Source organism: Coloeus monedula (assembly GCF_965178545.1).
Source record: "Coloeus monedula genome assembly, chromosome: 2".
Lineage (NCBI taxonomy): Eukaryota > Metazoa > Chordata > Aves > Passeriformes > Corvidae > Coloeus > Coloeus monedula.
The window spans coordinates 114,476,277-114,499,479 of record NC_138782.1 but is presented as its reverse complement, the minus strand read 5'-3'; the positions used below and the strand labels follow the sequence as shown (position 1 = coordinate 114,499,479).

Sequence of the window (23,203 nt, the reverse complement as noted above, 5' to 3'; positions counted from 1 at the left end):
AGCTCACAGCTCTCCCAGACCCCACTGCTCTGCTTCCAGCCCATCTGACGTCCACACTCCCTACCTACACATGCAGCCTTTGGTCAAACTGGCTTTGGACAGAAACCAAAAAATTCCATCTCACCAAGAACTGAAATAAATTAATAGGAAGGGTCCTCTCTGCTGGTGCTGTGTCCCTCAAGATCTTGGGATATAGGAACTCCAGGTGTTTGATGGATCTCCATGAGTACTGGACTTTCTCCACACATCACAGAGCTGTCCAGGCAAGCATCCACCTCTAGTCAGGCTCATTTCAAAGATCCTGTGGAAAGAGAAAATTTCTCTTCACTGCTATTCCCCCAATCATCTGGTTTAAAAAAGAACCTCTTTCTTCAGGCTAAAAATGACCTTCCACCGGCTGCTGCAATGCTATGGGGTTTATTTTAAGGAGGGATCTAGTTGTTGTTTTCCACTCCCTAAAGCATGGTCATAGAGAAAACAGAATGAGACTGTACCCAGAGATGTACAGCTAAAGGATGATTGTGAAACCCTCATCCTGGGAGGTTTTCAGGAGACGAAACAAGACCTTGGGCAACCTGATGCAATGCTGAAGCTCTCCCTGCTGTGACAGAGGACTGTAGGATGACTGCAGGTGAACTCTAGAGGTCCTTCCTCTCTACCCCACGTTACGAGCTGATGATACACAGGCTGACATAGCGTGGCACAAGCTGACTCAAGCCCACAGAACAGCTGTGGAGAGAGGCACAAAGTGCCACAGCAGATTGCATGGACTGTCCACAGGCTCTGAACCACTCTCACCTTCTGTGCAGCCAGGCACATTTACATTAAATTGCAATATGCCCTCTCCCCATTTTTAACCACAGCTTTGTCAAGAGTTTGTTTTATCACTGCATGAGTTGTAATGAATTTTAACCCCAAGAAGGATCCAATTTAATACCAATTACTGGTGACCAATGAGAGAGATTCATCCAACTTCAACTGAAAATTTCACCTCCAGTGCTCCCTTAATTTGTCTGAATTATTGAGACGGGGGCCACACATCAAAGCTTTAGACAGTCAGACAGGGATGTGGGGAGGTGTTCTGAGATAAGTTTCTGTGACCTAAAAAATCCTGGAATCAGCATGAGGATTACTGACTAATGGCTAATGATTAACATAGGGATTCAGCTGAGCTTAATGATAAGTGAAAAGCTTCTCTTGAACAGCACATACCTTACCTTTTTTTTTTTTTTTTTCATGATGAGAACTTAAATATATCTATGATAATTTAAGAGAAATTAGGACTGGCACACAACAGGACTTCAGGATTCAGCCAGGAAAAGCTTTAAACTTTTCACTCACGGGACTCTAGGCAGCGATCAGCTTCTGCCAGCCCAGGCTTGCTGGGATCCTTGTTCAAACTGCACTTCTCCGTGCCTAATCCGCAGCCCCAGCTCCGCACGTAGCTGTTGCTAATGCAGCTCTTACTAAACCAGATCGGGATCAATTCATCTCTCCCGGATGCAGCTCCTTGACACGGGAACAGAGTTTGGGGCTCCCCAGGCAGTGCTGCCAATGACAGCACCCCGCAAAGCAAACAGATCCCACGCGTAATCTTGAGCTCTCATTAATGATTACTCTTTTTAACGCAGATAATGGACAAAATTGTGCGTGTGTCTGTACCTGCACTGCCGGTTTCCGGGCACAGAGCAGCCTTGCTGACAGACTACATTTCCCAGGAGCCTGTTGCGCAGGAGTCTCTTGTGTCACTGCAGAAGGACCTTCCAGCTCTGCAGAGCCACTCGGGGTGCTGCAGTTCCCGGTGCTGGCGAAACATGACCTTCAGCAGCTTGTCTGCTAAACCACCCAGAGCGGATCTGCGCTAGGGCCCGCTCTTGCTGCAGACAGACCCGGGCAGGGTGTCTGGTTAGCCTCGGTTCATGTGAGATGCTAGATGTCACCTGCAGAAGAAGAGAGGAGCTTACCTCTTCCAGAGAGATGGCCCCGAGCCAGCAAATTCGCTCTGTCAGCCTGTGCAGCGGCTGTGGCAGAACTAGGTACAACTCACCGTGGTTTTCCGAGAGGGAAGGGGGTCAGATTTACTCACGGGGGGCAGGGGGAACATCAGTCCCCAGATGCCTCATTCCTCAGTGTTCCACTGCAGCAAATCTGCATTTCACTGTGCTAGTCGTGGCTTTTCTGTAATCTAAGCCTTGCAAGTGTTTTATGCCACCTGACCATGGCTGGAGGGAGGGTTTTTCAGGATGAAATCTTTGCCTCTGAGACCGAAGGGCTGCAGTCATTAACTCAATGCAGTTGTGACTAATTTAAGCTTTGCACTGGCTGGGTTTCCAGAAAAAGACTAAAGAGGCAGGAAGATCTGTTGCCTAAGTTACTAGCAAGGCCTGATTCTTTCAGGAATTTCCTTTTCATAGTTAATGAAGGTTAATCAAAGAAGAATCGACTCTTACGTTTCTGACCACAGTGGAGATTGTTTAAAAATTGAGTTGGAAAACTGCTCAGTGAAACATGGAATAGAAGCCCACTGGCACCTATATAACACTACTTTGTGACCAAGTAACTTATTTTGAATATTTTTCAGCATGTTCTTTGTAATTTCTACAAGCTTTTACAGGCAAATCAGTTACATTGCTCTAATGATTTGTAACTTCTCGATCTTTGCTAATCTTTAAACATGAATACCAAACTTAATGCACAAATAGACTATAAACCTGCTAAGGCTTGGACCAGTGATTATTTTCCCCTGGCACCTGAGTCCTGCTCTGGAAGGACTCTGGTGTGTCACAGAGGTGTCAAAACAAAGACAAGCCCTGCTCCTGGGCACAGGCTGGGAAGGTCCATCGCCAGGCACTCCTGGCCTGGAACTGAAATAAGGGGCACAGTGTGTATCCATACTGTTTCAGGAACAGCCCTGGGAAGCTGAGATCAACTTAGATCTCCTTCACTGTCCACCAGTTATTTCAGTGAGAGAAATAACAGGCTAGACATTATTTGAGTGCCTCGTAAGAAAAGCAGCATGCTTTAGGGTGGTTTGTAGGACAGATATGCAGGTAAGTTTGTAGGTGAGCCTCAATGTGTGTCTGCATTATGATCACCTCTGTGGGGTTGGTCCTGACCATAACATATGCCACCACTGTGCTGGGAAGAATTGGAGAGACCACATGATCAATTTTGAGATGTGACTGGTCTGTATTCAGGGGGAGTAACTGGAACAGGATTTTTAATCCTGAGTCCCTCAGAAGGTACACATATTGCATAAGAAATCTGCAAAACTAAATATGGGAGAAAGACTGCTGTTTGACAGGAATGTAATTTAGCTACTTGTGCCCAGAGCCACTTTTAACAGATCTGGATGAGAATTCTCCTCTTCTCCAGCGATCTCCTGCACCCTGTTGGGTCCAGGCTCTGCTCCCCGCTGGTGCCTGCACAGCCCCTTGGGCCCTGGCAGGGCGTTTTGGTGCAGGTGTTCCCGGCATGGGAGGTCTCCCCGCAACCGTACTCGTATTCACATGTGTTCCCGGCCCTTTCCCCTCAGTGACATTTCCCCTGGATCTGACGAAAACCCGGCTGCAGATCCAAGGTGAAGCTGCCGTGCGCCGCGATGGCGCTGTGACGGGGCAGGCGGTCCCCTACCGCGGAATGCTGCGCACGGCGGCTGGAATCGCGCAGGAGGAGGGGGTGCGGAAGCTCTGGCAAGGAGCCACGCCGGCCGTCTACCGCCACATAGGTGATTATCTGCTCGTGCTGGGGCAGGCTTGGGTGCTGCCTTCTGTGGCCAATAGTATTTTGGAGTGAGCTTGCCTATTTTCTTGTACTTCAAATACATCTGTGAGGACTTCTTCAGTCTAGCCCGAAATCCCATTTTGAAACATACGAGATTCCAGATCAATATCGTCTCTTCCTTCCCTTTACCACTCCTTCATGGCCTTATTCTGGCTTCTGGGAAAACAAAATATAAGTTCTCTGTCATCTTTGCAGGAAGGTCTTGTCCAGGAAGCACAGACACTCAAGAGTCCTCAGAACAATAAATGTCTCATATGTGAGGGAAGTGGGGACAGATTAGGAAAAAAGAGGGGAAAAAAGATGAGGTTGCAAGCACAAGGGAAGAATTCAAGTGCTAGAAGAAATGCGTTAGAGGTTTGGCCACAAGTAACAGCTTTCTGTGCTTTACTTGGAAATACAGTGACAGCAACAAACCTCGAAAGCACTTGTGGGGGTTTTGTGTTTGGCATCAGCCCAGAAGGAAGCAATGCAGTCCCATCTCCTTAGGGTGCAGGCAAAGCTGTGCTGCCTCCTGGCAGACCTGTGGCTCAGCCAGAGAGATTTTCTGGTGCTGCAGTGCTTTGGCTCTCCCACTGACACCAGGCAACCCCCTCACTTTCCCCATTCTGATCACAAACGTGGGAGCAGTGACCAGCTGACCCAGGCAAGCTCTGGAGTGTCATAAACCAACGTCTTGATCTCTCTCTCACAGTGTGACCTCAAATGGCAGACCCAAGAACTGTCTCCTGCTTTTGTTTTCCACAGTATACACTGGCGTTCGGATGGTTACTTACGAACATCTCCGTGATTCTGTGCTTGGCAGGGCGGAGGGTGAAAGCTTTCCTCTCTGGTAATGTTGCACATTCATGCATATTTTTATTGCTTGCTTGGGGTTTGTCCTTACTATAGGAGTCCTACAGCCAAATCTTAGGTCCAAAATATATCTGGTTTTAGAATGGGATTGATAAAATCTCATACAAAATACTTGTGATGAATTGTGCTACAGGGAAGGAGGACTACAGATAATACGGAAACTTCTGATTGTACGACAATAAATAGACTCATAAAGTCAACACAGCTCATCTAGTAGCAGTGGGAGATAAAGAAAGTTTTATATATCAGCAAGCAGCTTGGAATTTCAGATGGGCATTCAGTTATAATGCATGGACTATCATCCCTTACTTGTGTATTTTGCCATCCTGCCTTTAAACATTAAGCGAGAAGCATAATAGAACCTTGATATTTTTTCCCCAGGTAAGTTTTAACCCTTTCTTAAAATTAACAGAAATACTACTGGCTACTTTAACACCCTGCAGCCATCACAATTATTACCTTCACTTTGGCTGTTAAGATATGGAATAACCATTTACACTTGTTCCACCTGGGTTGTGCTGCTGAACTCTTCAGCTTGAGCACTTGTGAAGATTTTCAGTGTATTCTGGAGCACAATTTTTCTCCATTTGGTAGGAAAGCTGTGGTTGGAGGCATGTCTGCGGGTGCCATCGGACAGTTTTTCGCCAGCCCAACTGACCTGGTGAAGGTGCAGATGCAGATGGAGGGAAAAAGGAAGTTGGAAGGAAAACCATTACGGTTGGTTCCTCTCAGAGCTGGTGGTTTATTTCCTATTACTGATCACTCTTTGGCCCAGAGTGTGGTTCTCTGTTTTCTGCCACCCCTTCTCCCCAGCTGCTCTGTGTCCTTTTACAGGGAGAGCACCCAATGGCTCTGGGCAGTGAAGGGGTGGGGGATTCAAGACCTCCTCCTTATTCCATTTATACTCATCTTCTTTATTCTGATTTATTAGTCCCAGGGACCACAAATCCATGCTCCATGCTGCAGCACATCCGTGCTAGCACTGTACTGTGGGGAGGGAAGGATGCTTTCTGAAGATGGGAAGATGGAAGAAAGGATGAGGGAGATGGCTCATGCAGGATGCACAGGCACAGGGAAGGCTGGCACACAGCGGGGCTTGAGACCCTCCTGCAAATACCAGGACATGCTGCTCTTTGCATCCCAAACTGCTGCCATCATTCGGTGTCGCATACATTTAGTATTGCAACCCAGTGTGGGATCTAAGAGTTGTCTGCTGTTAGGGACCAGATCACTGCTTTGCAAGGCAACCAGTATCTCTGGTGTGTTGTGAAAGTCAAAGATGGATCCAAAAACAAGGGGGCCAGATCCTTGCAGGTATAAATTCCTAATCTTACATGAGGACCCAGTGCAGCAAAGTGCTGGAATGTGCAAAGATTTCACTGGGCTGTTTACCCACAAGTGCACCTTGATTTCAGGTTTCGGGGCGTGCACCATGCATTTCTGAAGATCCTGTCCGAAGGAGGAGTAAGGGGACTTTGGGCTGGATGGGTACCAAATGTCCAAAGAGCTGCGTTGGTGAACATGGGAGGTAAATGGAATAATTTGGTCTGCAGCACTTAAGGCCCCACCAAAAGCTTTAAGAAAGAGGAGTTCAGCTGCTCCCTTGATTACCCACACTGGGGCCCTGTTTGGAGCATCCTGCAGGTGACCTTTGCCTTGCACACCTGTGTTTTGGTCCTGTGGAAATCAAATGGCTTAAAAGTAACAGTTTTTACCGGAGCTTAAGGAAAAGTGAGCCGGGAGCTGAATGGGTCCCATGGCCAGCAAAGCAGGGACCTCACCAGCCACAAACCAGTGCCCAAGTGAGGTGAGCAGGGCAGAGCCAGCAAAGGCAGCCAGGCTTCACCAAGATCCAAATCCTCAGGGAAGTGTGTGGTGATGAAGCAGGTCTGAGGCCAAGCCAGGAAGCTGAGCCAGCAGTGAGGGTCACCCAGATACAGCTCAGCATCATCTAGAGCAGATGGGAGCAGAAAGGAGACTGTACTCACATGTCTAAAGACAGGACTCAGGTGCCACAGCCCTCATCCGAAACTGGGGGCAGAGTTCCAGCTGTGCAAAAGGCAGGAATGAGCATCCTGGGTCATGAACAGCAGAGACATCATTCACTCCTGACAGTGTTTTTTCTCATTATCCTCTTTACAGATCTGACCACCTATGACTCAGTGAAACACTTTTTGCTTCTGAACACGACACTTGTGGACAATAGTGTGACTCACAGTGTTAGCAGGTGCCGTATTCCCCAATTACCCCTTTTCCACTGTAGAGCATTTTCAGCATTGCTGTCTTTATCTGCCTCTCTGTGCCAGCAGAAGACGCCATTCTTTGATTTTGATACTGCTGATGAAATGCAACTTTAGAATTACTTTCCTTTCCTGAGAGAACATCACTTTATAGAAGACACAAGAGAAAGAATACAACCATTGCTACAAAACTGCCCTCACTAGAAGTGCCTTGCTGGTGCACTTAAACACCTTTGCTCTCATCTGTGGGAGCACAGGGATACAACCACTGCAGAACAACCTCTTTTACTCCCTTAAATGATGAAGAAATGTACTTTATATAAACAATATTATGAATTGCCTACTGTGGGTCCTTCATCCATGACTCAAAACTGCACACAGACATGAGGGCAGCTGGCACTGGGAGGACATGTGAGCAAGAGCAGTACTAGCAAGTCTCCTAAACCAAGTTTATGTTATGAGTTATTACTCATGATCTTATGACAACAATTTTAATGTATCTTTATTATAAGAACTGGAATTACAGTGCTAAAATTGTCATGATATATCTTGGTTTCTTCCTTAAGTATCTCTTGCTGTTGGCAGTGCCTGCTCCGGGCTGGTAGCGGCTGTTCTGGGAACTCCTGCCGACGTGGTCAAAACCCGGATAATGAACCAGCCAAGAGATAAGCAGGGAAAGTATGGACACTTCAGAGACCGACTTTTCTGCAGCAAATTGAAACCCTGATTCTCACTGATTTCACTGGAGTGAAGTGCTAAGTTGATAATTTGCTCTTCATCTTTCTGGTGGTGGTTTCACTGATTTAGCAGATGTCTGGAGGATATTGTTGTGATGGCCACCTAATCATAACCAGTAGATTTCAATTCTGGGTTAGACTCCAGGGAGCTTACAAAAGAGCATTTGCTTGTAGAAAAATATCAACTACAAATTATCTTTATGAGGGGGATGGAATTTTAAAAAACTGTTTATTTGTAATCCTAACTGTTTGTTCTCCTTGCACATTGCTAGAGGTCTGCTCTATAAATCTTCCATGGACTGCTTGATTCAAACTGTCCAGGGTGAAGGTTTTATGTCGCTGTACAAAGGCTTTATACCAACCTGGATGCGAATGGTATGTGCTTTTTAACTCTTTACAAGAACAATTAGCATTAAAATGTGAGGAGTACGGATGCAGCCCTAACCCTATGTAATATCACGATTTTTGTATGAAAGACATAATCATAGAATCGTAGAATGGTTTGGATTGGAAGGGACCTTAAAGATCATCTCATTCCAAACCTTCTGCCATGGGCAGGGACACCTTCTACTTGCTTAGAGCCCCATCCAACCTGGCACTGAACACTTGCAGGAATGGGGAGTTCAAGCCTCTCTGAGCAGAGGCTTGGGAACCTCTCTGGGAACCAGAGCAGTAGGAGACTGAACTTAGTATGATTTTCATGAGGAGACAGTTTAATCTAATGGGCTTATTTATTGGGTTGCTTCTGTTTTAACCCTCTAACTTCAGTGTTTGTTTTCTCAGGCTCCTTGGTCACTGGTATTCTGGCTTACATATGAACAAATCAGAAGGATGTGTGGAGTTAGTTCTTTTTAAAACCTTCAATATTCACAAAAGAGAGAAGACTCAAAAAGCTGAATTCTCATTCCACAAGGTAGTAGGATCACTGTTTGATTGTCAGACTGCTACATGAAATTTTTATTATCCACAGAATAAAATTGTCACAATAATACTTCAACTAGCAGCCAGCATCAGCTTCCTGAACCAGCAAACAGGAATAAAAAAAAAGTCTGCCAAGCAAATAGAACATAATACTGTCTGCTTGTTTGATAATTGAGATGGTTCCAGTTGTTAAAGACAAGAGCAGGTTGATCAATGCACTGAACATGTTCTGTGGCTAAGCATCTATAAAATTATTTGGGAATTTTTGTTATTAATTGCATTTGCACATAGATAAAGAACTACCTCATTAGTCTGATGTCTCAGCAAACCAAGCCTGTAGTGCTAGGTATTGAAAAAGATAAAAGCAGTTTATCTGATTCCAAATTTGCTTTGTACAAAAGGTGGAAGGGTTTGTGTTCCTCTTACTTTCCCAGAGACTGCCTGACCTCTCCACTCAACTATTTGAGTAAGATCATGATTGAAATGCTGTCCTTTACCTAGGAAATCAAAAGCCTAGTTTGTTCTGCCCTGCTTGAAGGACTCAGGATACTCCATAGGACCAAGCTGAACTACTTGTCCCATGACAAGGTGCTGATGTGGCAGACTGGGTCATTAAGGTACCACTTTTCCATGGAAACACGCACTCTGCCCACTTTCAATCTCAGTGGAATATAACGTTGTCTTCAACGATGCAAAATGTTTGAACAGGAGTGATTTATTTATTTTTAAACCTAAAGACTTCTAGACTTCATAGAGAAGGAGGCTAGTGCTGTTTGTCATTAGGTTCATCTTTGGCAGTCAAGAGGCAAAAATGCAGTATTAAAAGCAGCCATGAGTAGATAAAACAAAGCTGTCTTTGATTTAGTAATATCTAGTAATGGAATTATGTAGAAGACTTGGCTTTCTGAATAAATACCCAGGATTTCTTCTAGTCTTTGCAACCAGTTGTCTCCAGTGTGCCAATCTCTCATTAAACACAGTTTGGGTGTCTTCTTGGCTAGCACTTGTACTTTCTGATTGTATTGTAGTTCAGTTGTGGCTGTGTGCATTTGGGAGTGCACTTCCAGCTTGGAAAACATTCATCTCACCATTATAAGGGAGTTACAGAATCACAGAATGAGGCAAGTTGGAAGGGACCACAGTGGGTCACCTGGTCTCACCCACCTGCTCAGGCAGTGTCATCCCAGAGCACAGGGCACAGGATTGCACCCAGACAGTTCTGAAATACCTCCAAGTGAGGGAGACTCCACACCCTCTCTGGACAGTCTGTTCCAATGCTTGGTCACTGCATGGGAAAGTTCTTCCTCATATGCAGGTGGAACCTCCTGTGCATCACTCCAAAGGTTTTGTTCAGAAATCCTGATATTTTTCTAGCTGACATCCTGAGAAACTAATCCAAGTCCTTTCCATCTTGCACTCCAACACCAGCAATGATAAACCAGCAAAGCTGCTGCTTCAGTTACATCCCAAGCAGTCCCGCCTGCCATCCCATTACCCTGATAAGCCTGGTGACGGATACACAGCTTTACTTGTCTATTGAGATAGAATAAGTATTTTTATCATAGAATCACAGACTGGTTTGGGTTGGAAGGGACCTCAAAGATCATTTATTTTCAACCCCCTGCCATGGGCAGGGACACCTTCCACTATCCCAGGTTGCTCCAAGCCTCGTCCAGCCTGGCCTTGGACACTTCCAGGGATGGGGAATCCACAGCTGCTCTGGGCAACCTGTTCCTGTGTCTCACTGCCCCCACAGTATAGAATTTCTTCCTAATACCAATCTAAACCTGCTCTCTTTCAGTTTGAAGCCATTCCCCCTTGTCCTGTCACTCCAGGCCCTTGTAAATAGTGTCCCTCCATCTTTCTTGTCAGCTCTCTTCAGGTACTGAAAGGCCACAATTAGGTCACCCTGAAGCTTCTCTTCTCCAGGCTGAACAATCCCACTTCTCTCAGCCTTTCCATATAGGACAGTTGTTCAATCTCTCTGATCATCATAACCAGGATATTAATTATAAGCAGTGTATATGTAAACCACTTTTAGCCAGCATTTATCAAAATTGCTATTTTTATGGGCACACAGCTTGGGAAAATCACTGGAACTCGTAAGTTTTGATAAAATAACCTTGATACGCTTCAATGAACAAAGCCTGGAATAAGAGAGGTCTGTTTTTGAAACGGGATACAAGAAGTGCACAATTTATGGACCACAAGGACATTTTGCAGAAAACAGCAGAAAAAAATAGAGACTAACAAAGATTCAGTATTTGTGCTGTGAAGTCCCTACCTGGGAAAAAGATAATAAAAAGACTGAAAAATATAGACTAATTTGCATGAGAAGTGAGAAATCGATAACCAGTAGAGGACAGAATACTAATTAATGAAAGAGAATTCTGTAACTTAGAACCAGTGAATATTAATTTGTTTGCTAAAAATACATATAAATAAATGTCAAAGTTCTGTATCTGCATCTGTGTAGAGGCTGGAATTTTGTCAGCCACACACATACACACACACACACACACACACACACACACACCTCCTGGCCAAGAATAAAGTAATGCCTTACTTGCTAACAGTAAAAAGACAGTGTTAGATGGTCTTATTTATCCCAACTATTTCAGAGGATTTTGTAACGACAGCATCACTCAACTTGGTGTCACTTGAAAACTTGCCAAGGGTACACTCCAACCTTTCGCCTATGCAATTCATGAAGATACTAAATAACACTGGTCCCAATACAGACTCTTGAGGGAGAGCTCAAAATAAAGCCTTGTAAAAATCTTGTAGTGAAAAACTTCTTTAACTCTTAACAAATCTGTCTCTTCGGGTGTGAACTAGTAACGATTCCTGGCGGGTGCCCGGGGGGAGCTCCCCGCCCTCACACCGCGGCTGCCGCCCTCACGCGGCGCCCCGCCCTGACGCCGCCGCTGGCCAATAGCCGCCAAGCTCCTCACGCGTGTCCCGCCCCCGGCGCCGCTCTGACCAATAGAAGCTAAGCGGGCTCGGCGCTGTCTCCCCCTCACCCCGCCCCCGCCGCCACTCAGCCGGCGTGGAGTGCTCCACCGTAGGCGAGGGCAGCTCCGCCGGGCTCCGCCCTGAGCCCCGCGGCGTCCCGGCCATAATTCCGTAGCCGTCTTCCTCATGGCGCCTACGCGCAGTCTCGGTGTTGCAGGAGCGGCCCCATGTATCAGCCCGCTTCACCCCTCCTTTTTCCCCTTCCCTTCGCGCCGCTCTCCACTCCCCCGAGAGGTCAAAATGGACTCGGCCACTGGGGCAGCCGCTAACGGCCCCCTCTGGGTCACGTGGGCGGCGCGTGTCCTATATGAGGCCGAGGGTCGGAGGGAGGGGCGTTCATTCACCTCGTGCGGGAGGGGAGAGCGGAGAGAGGTGGCTTCGCGATGAGCGCCGGGCCGGGGTCCCTCGGCCGCGGCGATACCGTCACCTTGCGGGTCAGCGCCGTGGGGCTCTACCCCGAGGTGCCTATCCTGCGGCTATGGGGGCTGCTGGGCGAACGCAAGGCTGACTATGCCCTCCTCCACCGCGAGATCCAGGCGGCGGCCGGGCCGCGCCTGGCGGCCCGCCCAGAGCCCAGCGGGTCGGGGGCCAGCGGGACCAGGCTGTGCCCAGGAGAGCTGGCACTGGTGGAGGTGTTGGGCATCTGGTACCGCTGCTGTGTGGTGAGTTGCAGTGCCCAGGGGTACCGTGTCTTCCTCCTGGACGAGGGGTACGTGGTGGCCACATCCGCATACTACTTGGCACGGGGCTGCTCAGAGCTGTTCCAGCTGTGCCCAGAGGTGCTGGGCTGTGTCGTGGCTGATGTCATGCCCTCCCAGGGTCACGAGGGGACAGCCTGTGGGGATTCACCAGTGTCCAGGTGGACCGTGGAGGCGATGGAGTTCCTCAGCTTCCTGCATGGCAAGGAGGTGTCCGGTGTGGTGCAGGAGGTGATAACGCCACAGCTTATCGTACTCGAGCTGCCCCAGCTCGTGGCCCAGATGCGGCAGCTGGGCCTGGCCAAGCGTGTTTCTCCCAGCTGGTTCTGCCAGGTACTCAGGCGCTGCCTGCCTTTTGGCCAGTTAAAGAAGCAGCTCTGTCAGCAGCCTCCAGCGTGTTCCCTTGGAACTTTTGCAGATCCGCAGCTTGTCCATGTGTTGCTCTCGTACTGGCCTCTGTCACCTGCCTTGGATTACTACTACCCTCAGCTTCAGTTGGGTGTGACGGAGCCTGTCCTAGTGACCCATGTCTCTGACCCACACCACATCTACTGCCAGTTGCAGTGCCTGTCTGAGGAGATCTGTTGCCTTTCTGATAGCATGTGCCATGCTTATGACCAGTGGGAGCAGGATTTATTGCCCAAAGTGGGCTCGCCCTGTGCTGCCCGTGGGATGGATGGCCAGTGGTACCGTGCCATTCTGCTGGAGCTCATTGGTGAGGGGCAGGACCAGCATGCAGCTCTTGTGATCTTTGTGGACTATGGCAGGAAGGAGACTGTAACCAGAGCTAACCTGCGCCATTTGCCTGCTGAGTGTTTTCGCATGCCTGTGGTCACTTACGTCTGTGCTCTTCAGGGTGTTTCGGATGGGGGGTGTGGCTGGTCCCCGTTACAGGTCGATTTGCTGAAAGCATTGGTGCTCGGCAGAGGAGTGAGTGCTCACATTGAAGCCTTTAACTCCTTTGAGCATCTCTATTATGTGACGCTCTATGGGGAAAACGGCATTGATTTGAACCGTCTTTTTGGGTCTCAGGCTTGCTGCCTGGTCAGCACTCATGTGAGCCAAACTGAGGCTCATGAGCAGCTGGAAGTAGAGGAATCCTTAGTTGAAGAATTGGGATTGCCACCAGAAGCACCTCCTGTTTTAACACACAGAGGTTTGGCTGGTGCTGCTGTAGCTGGTGTGCATCTGAAGACCTGTACATTGTACAGTGCACGGGTCTCTCACCTCCAAGACCCATCTGAGTTTTGGCTGCAGCTCCATGAGCATTACCAGCTCTTCAGGCAGCTAAGGCAGTGCATGTGGAATTTTTATTCCCATTCCACAAAGCTGGATGGTGCTGAGTGGGACCCACAGCCTGGATCCCTTTGTTGTGCCAGTTGGAACGAGGGTGTCTTCTATCGAGCGGTGGTCACCAGGGTACTGGATGCTGGGGTGGAAATACACCTGGTGGACAGAGGCAGTACAGAATCTGTGGGTCTGTGTGCTGTGAAGGAGCTGCTTCCTCGGTTCAGGGAACTGCCTGCTTTAGCTCTGAAGTGTTGTTTGGCAGGTGTCTCCCCTCTGAGAGGGAGTTGGAGTGAAGCCTCTGTGTCTGCATTCAGGGAGATGGTACTGAACAAAGAACTAAAGGTTTGGTTTTTGAGTGTGCAGGGTGACAAATACATGGTTGAAATTTTTGACCAGTCCCAGCTAGGAGAGAGAAGAGTAAGTAAACTCATGGGCCAGAGGGGTTATGCTAAATACCAGAGGTATGAAATGCCCAAGACTTCCCAGAAATCAGATAAGTCTGTGACACAGGCCTCTTCTCTAGTATGTGCTGCAGAGGAAAGCCAAAAAAATGCAGAGAAGAGGTGCAGGGAAGAATGTGATCTAAAGAGCAGTGATAGAGTGGTTGATTCTCATGTGGGTGTGATGGTCAGAGAGAGCCCTATTGCAGCCATTCACAGTTCTAGAAGTACTGAACTTTGTTCTCGGGACTATGAGGGTAAGGAAAATCTGCACGCTTCTTTGGGTCAGAACTATGCGGAAATTAAGCCAGGCTCCTCTTGTGGAGGCCACTTAGAAGTGGGAAGTACAGTTAATGTTATTTTGTCATATGTTGAAAATCCTAGTTGTTTTTGGTGTCAGTTAAGTAGAAATTTCCATGACCTTGAGGTACTAATGGATGAAATTCAGGAGCATTGCAAGAATTCATCCCAGCCGCATGTTTGGCCAAATCTTGTGTGTTTAGCCCAGTACTCGGAGGATAAAAAATGGTACAGGGCTTTAATAGTTAGTGAAGGAGTGTGTGCAGAAAAAGTAGAAGTCATATATGTTGACTATGGCAACAGAGAGCAGGTGTGTCTAACGAAGCTCCGTGCAATTAGTGAACACTTCCTTAGGTTAGAGGCTCAGGCATTCAGGTGCAGCCTTTACAACTTAATCCAACCTAATGGTCAGAATCCTTTTGCCTGGGATGAAGAAGCCATTCAGACTTTTCGGCAGTTTGTTGTTGATTCATCATCTGACCTTGATCTGAAGTGTACAATATTTGCCTTGGCTTCAATAAATAGAGACCTGTTTAACATTGTAGATTTAATCACTCCTTTTCAGAGTGCTTGCCAGTTTCTCACTGAGAAAGGTGTAGCCAGACCTTTATTTCCTCAAAAGCGCTTGGAATCTTTGGTCCAGCTTCACTCCTTCTATTATTCTAGTCACGGTATCAAAATTGGGAGTGAGGAAGACATTTATATTACGCATGTTGAGAATCCATGGACATTCTACTGCCAACTTGAAAGGTGTGCAGATACCTTGGCACAGCTGGCTGATAACATCAGTCGCCTGAGTGAGAGTGTGACCAGCACAGGAACCTTGGGAAAGTCTGGGACCTTGTGTCTGGCAAGGTACTCTGACAGTCAGTGGTATAGGGGAGTAATTATGGAAAGACAACCTAAGGCTAAAGTCTTCTTTGTGGATTTTGGGAACACAGAGGCAATAGAGACAGATGATCTGCTTATTTTACCCAGTGATGCTTCTGATATCTTGCTTGTGCCAATGCAGGCCATAAAGTGTTCTGTGTCTGATGTATCATCTGTTTCCAAAGAAGCTGCAACATGGTTTAAGGAAGCCGTCCTAGAAAGGAGATTAAAAGCAATAGTGGTAGCAAAGGACTCTGATAATACACTGCTGGTAGAGTTGTTTGATGGAAATACTCAAATTAATACAAAACTGAAGTACCTAAGCCTAAACAGTAAAGGACTGTGTAGTCATGTACACAATGAGACTTTGTGCTCTAGAAATACAGATGTGAATGAGAGGGATGAGCCTGCAGAGTCCCCTTTAAATCCAGGTAGGCCTCTTGAAAGAAAACGTCGACCTGAAGCCCTGCAAGAACAAGGGAGCAGAAGACACTTAAAAGAAGAAGTTTTAGACCTTTACCAGCACTCTGTGAAGGGAGATGTGGCAGCTGGATTACTAGGACCTGGTGAAATGCTTAGCAGTAAGGATGCTATTTTGTTGGATAAAGCAGGGGAGGAGTCTCTGCTCTTTTCCCAGATGGATACACTGTCGGATACTAAATCTGATGCTGAAGGCAGGTGTATAATGCTTAAAAATGCATCTGATCTACCACCACAGAAGATAGTGCCAGCTCTTAAAACCTTAGTGTATGTGTCTTACATCAATGACCTGCAGGATTTTTATGTTCAACTAGGGAGTGACGAGGTTCAGCTTAACAACATTTTGGAAAGTTTAAACAATGGGAAATCAGTGAAGGAGCCTTGTGGACAACTTTTCCAAGCAGGAGATTTAATCAGTGCTGTGTATTCAGAAGACAGCCTGTGGTATCGAGCTGTAGTAAAAGAGAAGACTTCTGACAATTCGATAAGGGTACATTATATTGATTATGGTGATACTTCAGTGATTAGTGTTGATCAAGCATGCAGGCTCCCTAAGGACTTGTCATCTATTCCAGCAATGAGTATTCACTGCTTTCTAGGTGGACTTAAATGCAAAAAAAGTGCAGACTGGACAGAGAAAGCACTGTTTGACTTCATCAAGAGAACAAGTGAAATCCTGCTGTCATGTGAATTTGTAAAGAAGGTTGATGATAAATGGGAAGTTATTCTCAGTGACCATCAAGGTATAATAACAGTGGATTTAGCTGATAAAGATCTTGCAAGTAGAGAAAGACTTTTCTTAAGAAAAAAGATGGATAAAAGAGAGAAGAGTGACATGATAACAGTCTGTGAGCCTTTGCCTCCTCAGGTACAAAATGAGATTTCCTGTGTAAGTGATTGTAAATCATTTATCTGGAAATTTCCAGAGGCAGGTCAGACTTTAAAAATTTATGTCACAGTGGTAAATAGTCCAGGATTTTTCTGGTGTCACTGTACTGATACCAAAGATGTGGGCTACATCGAGAAAAAAATAGAGGAAGCTGAAAAGCTTGGGCTAAGCTCTCTGAACGATGGCAAGTCTTGTATTAAAAGTGGTGATACTTGTCTAGCAAAATACAGTCAAGATGGGTGGTTCTACAGAGCTCAGATCAGCAGTGTGAAAGATGACAGTGTAGTTGTTAGACATGTGGATTACGGAAGTGAGGAAGCCATCAGCCTGGAGATGATCCGACAGATGCCATGTGAACTGCTCAGAGTACCTGCACAAGCATTTGCTTGCTGTCTGTCAGGTTTCAGTCCCTCAGAGGGCTCATGGCTTAGTGATGCAAATAAGAAGTTTTATGATATGACTGAAAACCTTGTATTAGGAGCTGAAGTAGTAGAAATTTGGGAAAACAAAGATTCTGAAGTCCCTCTGTGTGTTGTCAAGCTGGAAGCTTCTGGCAATAGTATTAATGAAGAGATGAAGCCTTTCTGGAAGGCTAATAAAGAAACTGGTGACAGTGCTTTCTCAAACCTTTGCAACTCCCTAAAGGAAAATAGCAGTTCAAACAGCAATTTGGGTCTTTGTCTCGACAAAGAAACTACTGCTGTTTGTGGATTAGCTCAGGAAGAGAGTGAAAATGCTTTGTTTTGTTCTGATCCTTTCCTGGGTATAACTTCTGAGTGCTTAGAGACTGCAGAAGCAAATGTGTCAGTGGGAGCTGCCAGTGGGAAGGTTGATGATGGATACGAGATGGGAAAGTGTGAGAATAGTTTTGATAAAGAGATAGCTCTGTCTGAAGGTGACAGTGATAACAATATGTTACTAGAACCAATGAGAAGCTACAGCCCTCATATTGTGGGGAATGGAATGAAAGCTGTAGAACAAGACTTGCCTGAAATAATGTTTGGAGAGGAGGCTGAGCCGAAAGCAAAACTGACAGGCAGTGCTCCAGCAGCCAGCCTTTTCCTAGGAGAAGAACAAGAACTGCAGAGATTGCCAGTGCTCCAGGCACAGCCATCTGCAAGCAATGGAACAGGGACATTAGAACTGGATCCGTTAGAAATGCACTTACCATGTTATGATCTAAACGAGCTCTTGGAGGAGCTAGAGGGACTTTTGGAAAAGTCCTCCTTTGGTGAAGGAACAAAGGAAGCACTGGAAGCAAAGTCACTTGAAATGCAGGCAGCGTCAGGCAGCAAAGCAAGAGAGATGGTGTTGGAACAGGAATTGCTGGAGCTGACAGATGTGAGGGAGGAGACAGGGCAGTTGGGAGCTCTGAACTGTCTTGAAGTTTTACCATTACGTAATGAGAAAGAAAACCTGATGCCTTCAGTTAGTGACAGAGAGAAGGCAGTAGAGCTGATTGTATCTGATGTTCAGCCTTCTTTGGGAGAGAAGACCAAGAAACTGCAAGCAAATTTGTCTGGAATTCATGAAACAGAAGCTGTACTAGATGATTGGATGGAAGCAGACCCTCCTTCCCTACGGCTGCCAACATCTGGTGGTAGACCTGAGAAAGAACTGTGCCAGAAGATGCATGACAAGCAGTTGATGCTAGGAGCCAAATTTGAGCCCTTTCTGGAACTGGTGCTGCCTGATGTTCAGCCACCTCAGGAAGACAGGGAGGAGGACTTGTTAGGGCTGGAATATGATGTGCTGCAGAGTTCTGCAAATAGTGGAAGTCAATTTTCATTTCTTTCAAAAGACTCAGCAAATCAGAGGCCTGTTTTCACTGTGAAGTCACATGACTGCAAAGTTGAGAAACACAAGGGGTGGCAGAAGAAGAAAGAGGACTGTGTGGAAGAATGGATGGAACAAGACTTGACTGACTCATTTAAAGAGAGTGGAAATACGCGTGTTCAGTCTTTAGGCTGTAGGCCTGGGGAAGATGAAAAGCAAAATGAGAACTTGGCTGACTGCAATGCAGGTAAAGTATCTGATTTTAAAGAGTTAAATTATCAAAATGTTGTGTACATTCAAACATGAGAATAGCTTTCTTGTAGAAAACCTAACTTTTATTCCCTAATAAGTTAATGTATTATTGTTAATGCTTTGATGGTTTAAGGACAGCAGACGAAGTGTAGTATCTAATGGGTAATGTGACAGTCTAACAGCAACAAGTCTTACTTGGGAAGATTAATGATTTTGAGTGGAAATCCATTTCTGAACATGAAGCGCGTTTGCAGGACTGTTTGGGATGACAGTTTTTAACTTCAAAATATCAAGTAGTTTGGAGGGGGTGGGGGAGCAGTGTTTTGAGGCATCTCATGGTTTTTTTTGAGGTTTCATTTTTTTGGGGGGTTATATGAGTTTGGTTTTTTTTTCTTCCTCCTTCATTGATAAGTCATCATTTCTTGTAGCACACCATGACTATCCTTGTAATCTGAAGGGCTTTGCTGTTGGTTCCAAATGTGTGGTGTGGACCTCTCTCAAATGGTGCGACGCTCGCATTTTGGAGGTATCTGAGAAGGGTACCAAGGTAAGTGTGCTTTGAATACTCTTTCTGCATTCTTAAGATCTGGTCTTTCCTTGGTCTCTCTCTAAACTGTGAATATTTTAAAGAACTCTGTTATAGAATTTAAGTATTGCAAAGGCTGATTCTGAATTTATAGACTAGAGAGAAACAGCAGTGTCTCAACTTGAGTTGGATGATGTCAGCACTTGATGTTCCCTTCACATCTTACTGTCTTTTATTGACTGGGATTATTGAAGGATCTGTCTGCAGTCTGAGACACACATATGTTTGTGGTTCTCTCTGGCCTGCAAGTTAATGTTCTGCTGTGGTGCTGTGTTACCATTAAATGCTCATGCGACTTGACATTATTTTACTGGTGTTTTGAGGAGTTAGTGCTAGAGCAGTAGAAACTTGGGAAGAAACTCAAACTATACTACAAGTAATAATGAATCCACAACTATTCCTGCTTCAGTGAAATGTGTATTGCATTAGCTGTTGGTGGGAGTTAACTTCAGCAGTAGAGGATAATCCAGTGAGCTGCCTTGTTCTACTGCTGTTTAAGCTGGGGGATCAATGAGACATCTTCCTTCAGTCCAGGGGGAGTGTGTATTGATGTACACACATGCACAGACATTGTACTTACATAAAGTGACTCTAAGTTATAATTTAAGGTTGAAAATCCAAAAGATCATTACATAAAAGCATTCTCTTGGAAGATTGAATGTCTGAGATGGTGGAAGCCAGCTCTTCTGCTGATAGATCCCTTGGGTGTTTAAAACTAAGTCAGCTGTATTCAGATGAGTACCAGTGTCAGGGATTATCATGTAATGATATCCCTATTCATCAGCTTCCTTCTGGTTCTGATCTAGTAGATGTTTTGCAGCCTTTTTCTCTCTATGCTTGGGTTAGGAGCCCAGAAGAGCCTTGAGCAGCCTCAGTAACTATATTCAGTTTTATTAGAGATTAACTTGTTCCTCTTCACAAGATCCAGACTTCTCAGCACCTCAAAGGCACAGAGTCCTCAATTCTGTTTTCCTACTACTGTGTTGTATTTATTGAGTGCATTGCTGCTGTGCTAGATCCACTTTGGCTCTGTACAGGTCTTGAACCTCTGCAGTGGCAATGAGGAGATTGTGCATCCTGAGAACGTCTGGAACGGAATTCCTGACTGGGCTCACAGATCCTCTGAGGTATGGCAGTGTGGTACTGGGCTGGGCAGAACAGTACTGGTTTTTAGAAAGGGTGCTAACTGACTGCTAAATCATGGAAAATATTTATATTATGGAGTAATTAGGAAAGAATAGTAAGGTTTTCACCAGTGTTCTTCATGAAGCACCTACCAGTGGATGAAAAACTTATGTCTGAAACTCAAAACTCAGGTCATCAGCCATGCTGCTGGTGAGGATAACAGCATGAATTTCCAATTCATTCTTCACATGCAACCTTTGCATCAAAGTGAAAAGTGGGTAAAAGATTAATGTGAGTTTTAAGGGGGGAAAACAATGGTAAATAGGAGTCCAGTGGTTCTCATGTAAGAAGTTAGTCTAGTATTAAAGGAAACACCTCAGTGGAAGTCCTGGCAATAGTGCCAGCTTCCTAAGAGGATCCCTTTTTGTGTAGGCATTAACCCCTGCAACAGAAAACTTGCAGTCCTTACCAGAGGAGTCCTTACTTCAAGGTAAGTCTACTTTAAGTCCTGCAAATGGGTTGTGTACTCAGTGTTTGAATGCTAATTTTCTAGGAAATGCTTTCTTTTAGAAAATACAGTTGAAACCCTAATTTGAGCTTATGTGGTTGATACTGTGGTTGGGACTTTCTTGATAGCATTAGCTTATGTACTGTCAGTTTAAGGGTGACTACATGCAGTGAAAACTTCTACTGGGTCTGGACTGGAAGCTAATTTAGTATTTATTCATCTAAAGGATTGAACCTCTTGGAAAAGCTGCGGTGATTCCCGCAAATTAAAGATTTTGGTAGGGTCTTGTGCATTGCCATCAGCATGCTGTTTGTTCTTGGTCATGTTTCTGAGGCAAGGTGAGCAACTGCTAGGCAGACTCTATTAAGCGTTTAGTTTAGGATTTGAGTGCCCCAGTCCCATAACCTATAAATCTAAACCTGTAATAACACCATTTTAGTTGTTGTAAGGATAGGTTGGGAATATACACGTACACCTTTAATGTTACTTAAAATTTTGAAGTGTTACTGGTGAACCAAATAAATAGTACTTTATAAATAATAATATATATAATAAATAAAAATAATAAATAAATAATAAATTAATAAATAGGTTCTTTCTGATTATATGCTATTTTTATAATTATGGAGTTGTAGAGGAGTTCTGGTTGAAAGGGGCTTTTCCTGGTGGTAAAGACAGGGCCAACTACATCAGGTTGCTAAGGACCTTATATCCAGTTCTGGAATCTGTCCAAGGATGATGACTCCTAAACCTATCTGGGCAGTTTGTTTCTGTGCTTGCCTGATGAAGACTGAACCGAGTTGGAGATACAATTAGCAATGAATCCCTGAAAGCACAAATGCTATTTCAGTATAACTGTACTGGTTTATGGGTAACAAATAATGAAGCCTGCAATAGAGATCAGGTTGTCTGTTGAGCAAGAAAAAGGATAGTTAAAAGAATCTGATAAAATGTTAAAATGGTGAACCTACTCCCTCAATTCCATCATTCAAATGCAGAATTTGTCTTGATTTTGTGGATTTTTTTTGTGGTTTTGAACACTTTGCTTGGAATTAGTGTATGCACCCTCAGCACAAGCACAGGAAAGGTGAGTCAGGATCATGCACCCATGTGTCACAGAGCTGGATCTTGCTGCACACACTGCTACTGCCTGGAAAGGCAGTTGGAGTTGGAGGTACACAGGGTGCAAAAACTCCTGCAGTGGCTTATGCCAAGCCCACTGGGGGACAGAGTGACTTGAACTCATAAATGAAGTCTGGGAGCACTGCTGCTTCATCTTCTTGGGTACTTCTGCTGTTTCAGCTGTTTTATCTTTGTATAGTAAGTGTAGTCTTTTAATACAGTCCAATATGTCAGTAATATTTAGTCTGAAGCCCTGTAGAGCTGACTTTTGATGTTAATGCCTTTATACACATTTATAGAAACATGTTGATGGGTCTAATCTGTGTTATTCCTTATAGAAAAGCAAACTGGCTGCAGTAGCAATTTAGCTGAAGATCCTCATGTCCTCCAGCATTGTTGAAACCAAGTGACATGTTGACCACATGAAACTGAACAAGTGCATGTGTGTGAAATGTTCCCGTGAAAATCTGTTTGTGGGAACAAAAATACAAGTGAAATATTGAGTGGTTTATTTTTTCTACCTAACTGACCAAATGCCTGTCACTGCTGAACTTCCCTGTAAAGGAATGGAGTTGGCAGACTGGTATTGTCAGCTTGATTTTTTTACAGCTGTTGTTGTTAGACTGTTACTGTTAGCTTGTTTCTTACAGCTGTACTTGCCTAAGTAAGAATTTGCCTCTTGACTGGCATTTTTTACTGACTGGGGGTGCACTGACTTGTATGGAGTTCATGGTGGGTGGTTCTTCAACAAAGGTTTCTTGTGACTTTCTGAATATGCTACTGTGTTGTACAGCACTGCTTTCCGATGTTTGCTTTTGGAAAAGTTGCATTGTTAAATGTTTTTTTTCTCAAAAAAAAAAAAAGTTGAGGGTTTTTTGGGGGGAGGTTAGGGGTGGGGAGAATTTTTTTTTTTCCATAGGGGAACATAGTTGTTTTGGGTTGAAGTCTTGAATTTGGTGCTGTTCTAAAGCAATGGAAGGAGCTGGAATAAAGCTTTGGCTGGCATATACTGGTTTGTTAATGCGTTTTAATGACTTGTGTCTGTTCCTGTGCAGAAGCCCAAATGCTGTGTGAGGGCTGTTCTGCAGTCACTGGTTGTGTTTTGACCCTAACCAGCTCTCGAGAGCACTGTGAGCTATGGTGAATGCTTTGAAACATCAATTTCACTTAATTAATTGAACTTGCTGCAATTGCGCTAATGAAAGATGGAGCTTTTCCTGTGAATATGAAGACCCACTGGAATGGCTTTGCTGCCATGTGTGCAACGTGCCAAGGACATGACCTGCAGCTCTTTTAAGGACCCTCTTGCCTTTTATTGT

General features: G+C 45.2%; 2 protein-coding genes across 2 annotated transcripts; both read left to right on the top strand.

The window, feature by feature from the left end:
• Window positions 1-1,799: 1,799 nt before the first annotated feature.
• SLC25A27 (solute carrier family 25 member 27) lies at window positions 1,800-9,388 on the top strand. Its single transcript, XM_082302306.1, has 9 exons — window positions 1,800-2,036; window positions 3,536-3,727; window positions 4,528-4,612; window positions 5,230-5,352; window positions 6,051-6,163; window positions 6,778-6,862; window positions 7,461-7,553; window positions 7,885-7,987; window positions 8,396-9,388. The coding sequence occupies exons 1-9, from the start codon at window positions 1,934-1,936 to the stop codon at window positions 8,465-8,467; spliced, it is 969 nt and encodes a 322-aa protein (XP_082158432.1). The 5' UTR covers window positions 1,800-1,933; the 3' UTR covers window positions 8,468-9,388.
• A 2,543-nt stretch (window positions 9,389-11,931) lies between these two features.
• Window positions 11,932-22,417, top strand: TDRD6 (tudor domain containing 6; the record flags this gene model as incomplete). Its single annotated transcript, XM_082302668.1, has 5 exons — window positions 11,932-18,538; window positions 18,972-19,090; window positions 20,167-20,256; window positions 20,687-20,744; window positions 22,223-22,417. 5 exons carry the CDS (start codon window positions 11,932-11,934, stop codon window positions 22,282-22,284), a joined length of 6,936 nt encoding a protein of 2,311 aa, XP_082158794.1. The 3' UTR covers window positions 22,285-22,417.
• Between the last annotated feature and the right edge of the window lie 786 nt (window positions 22,418-23,203).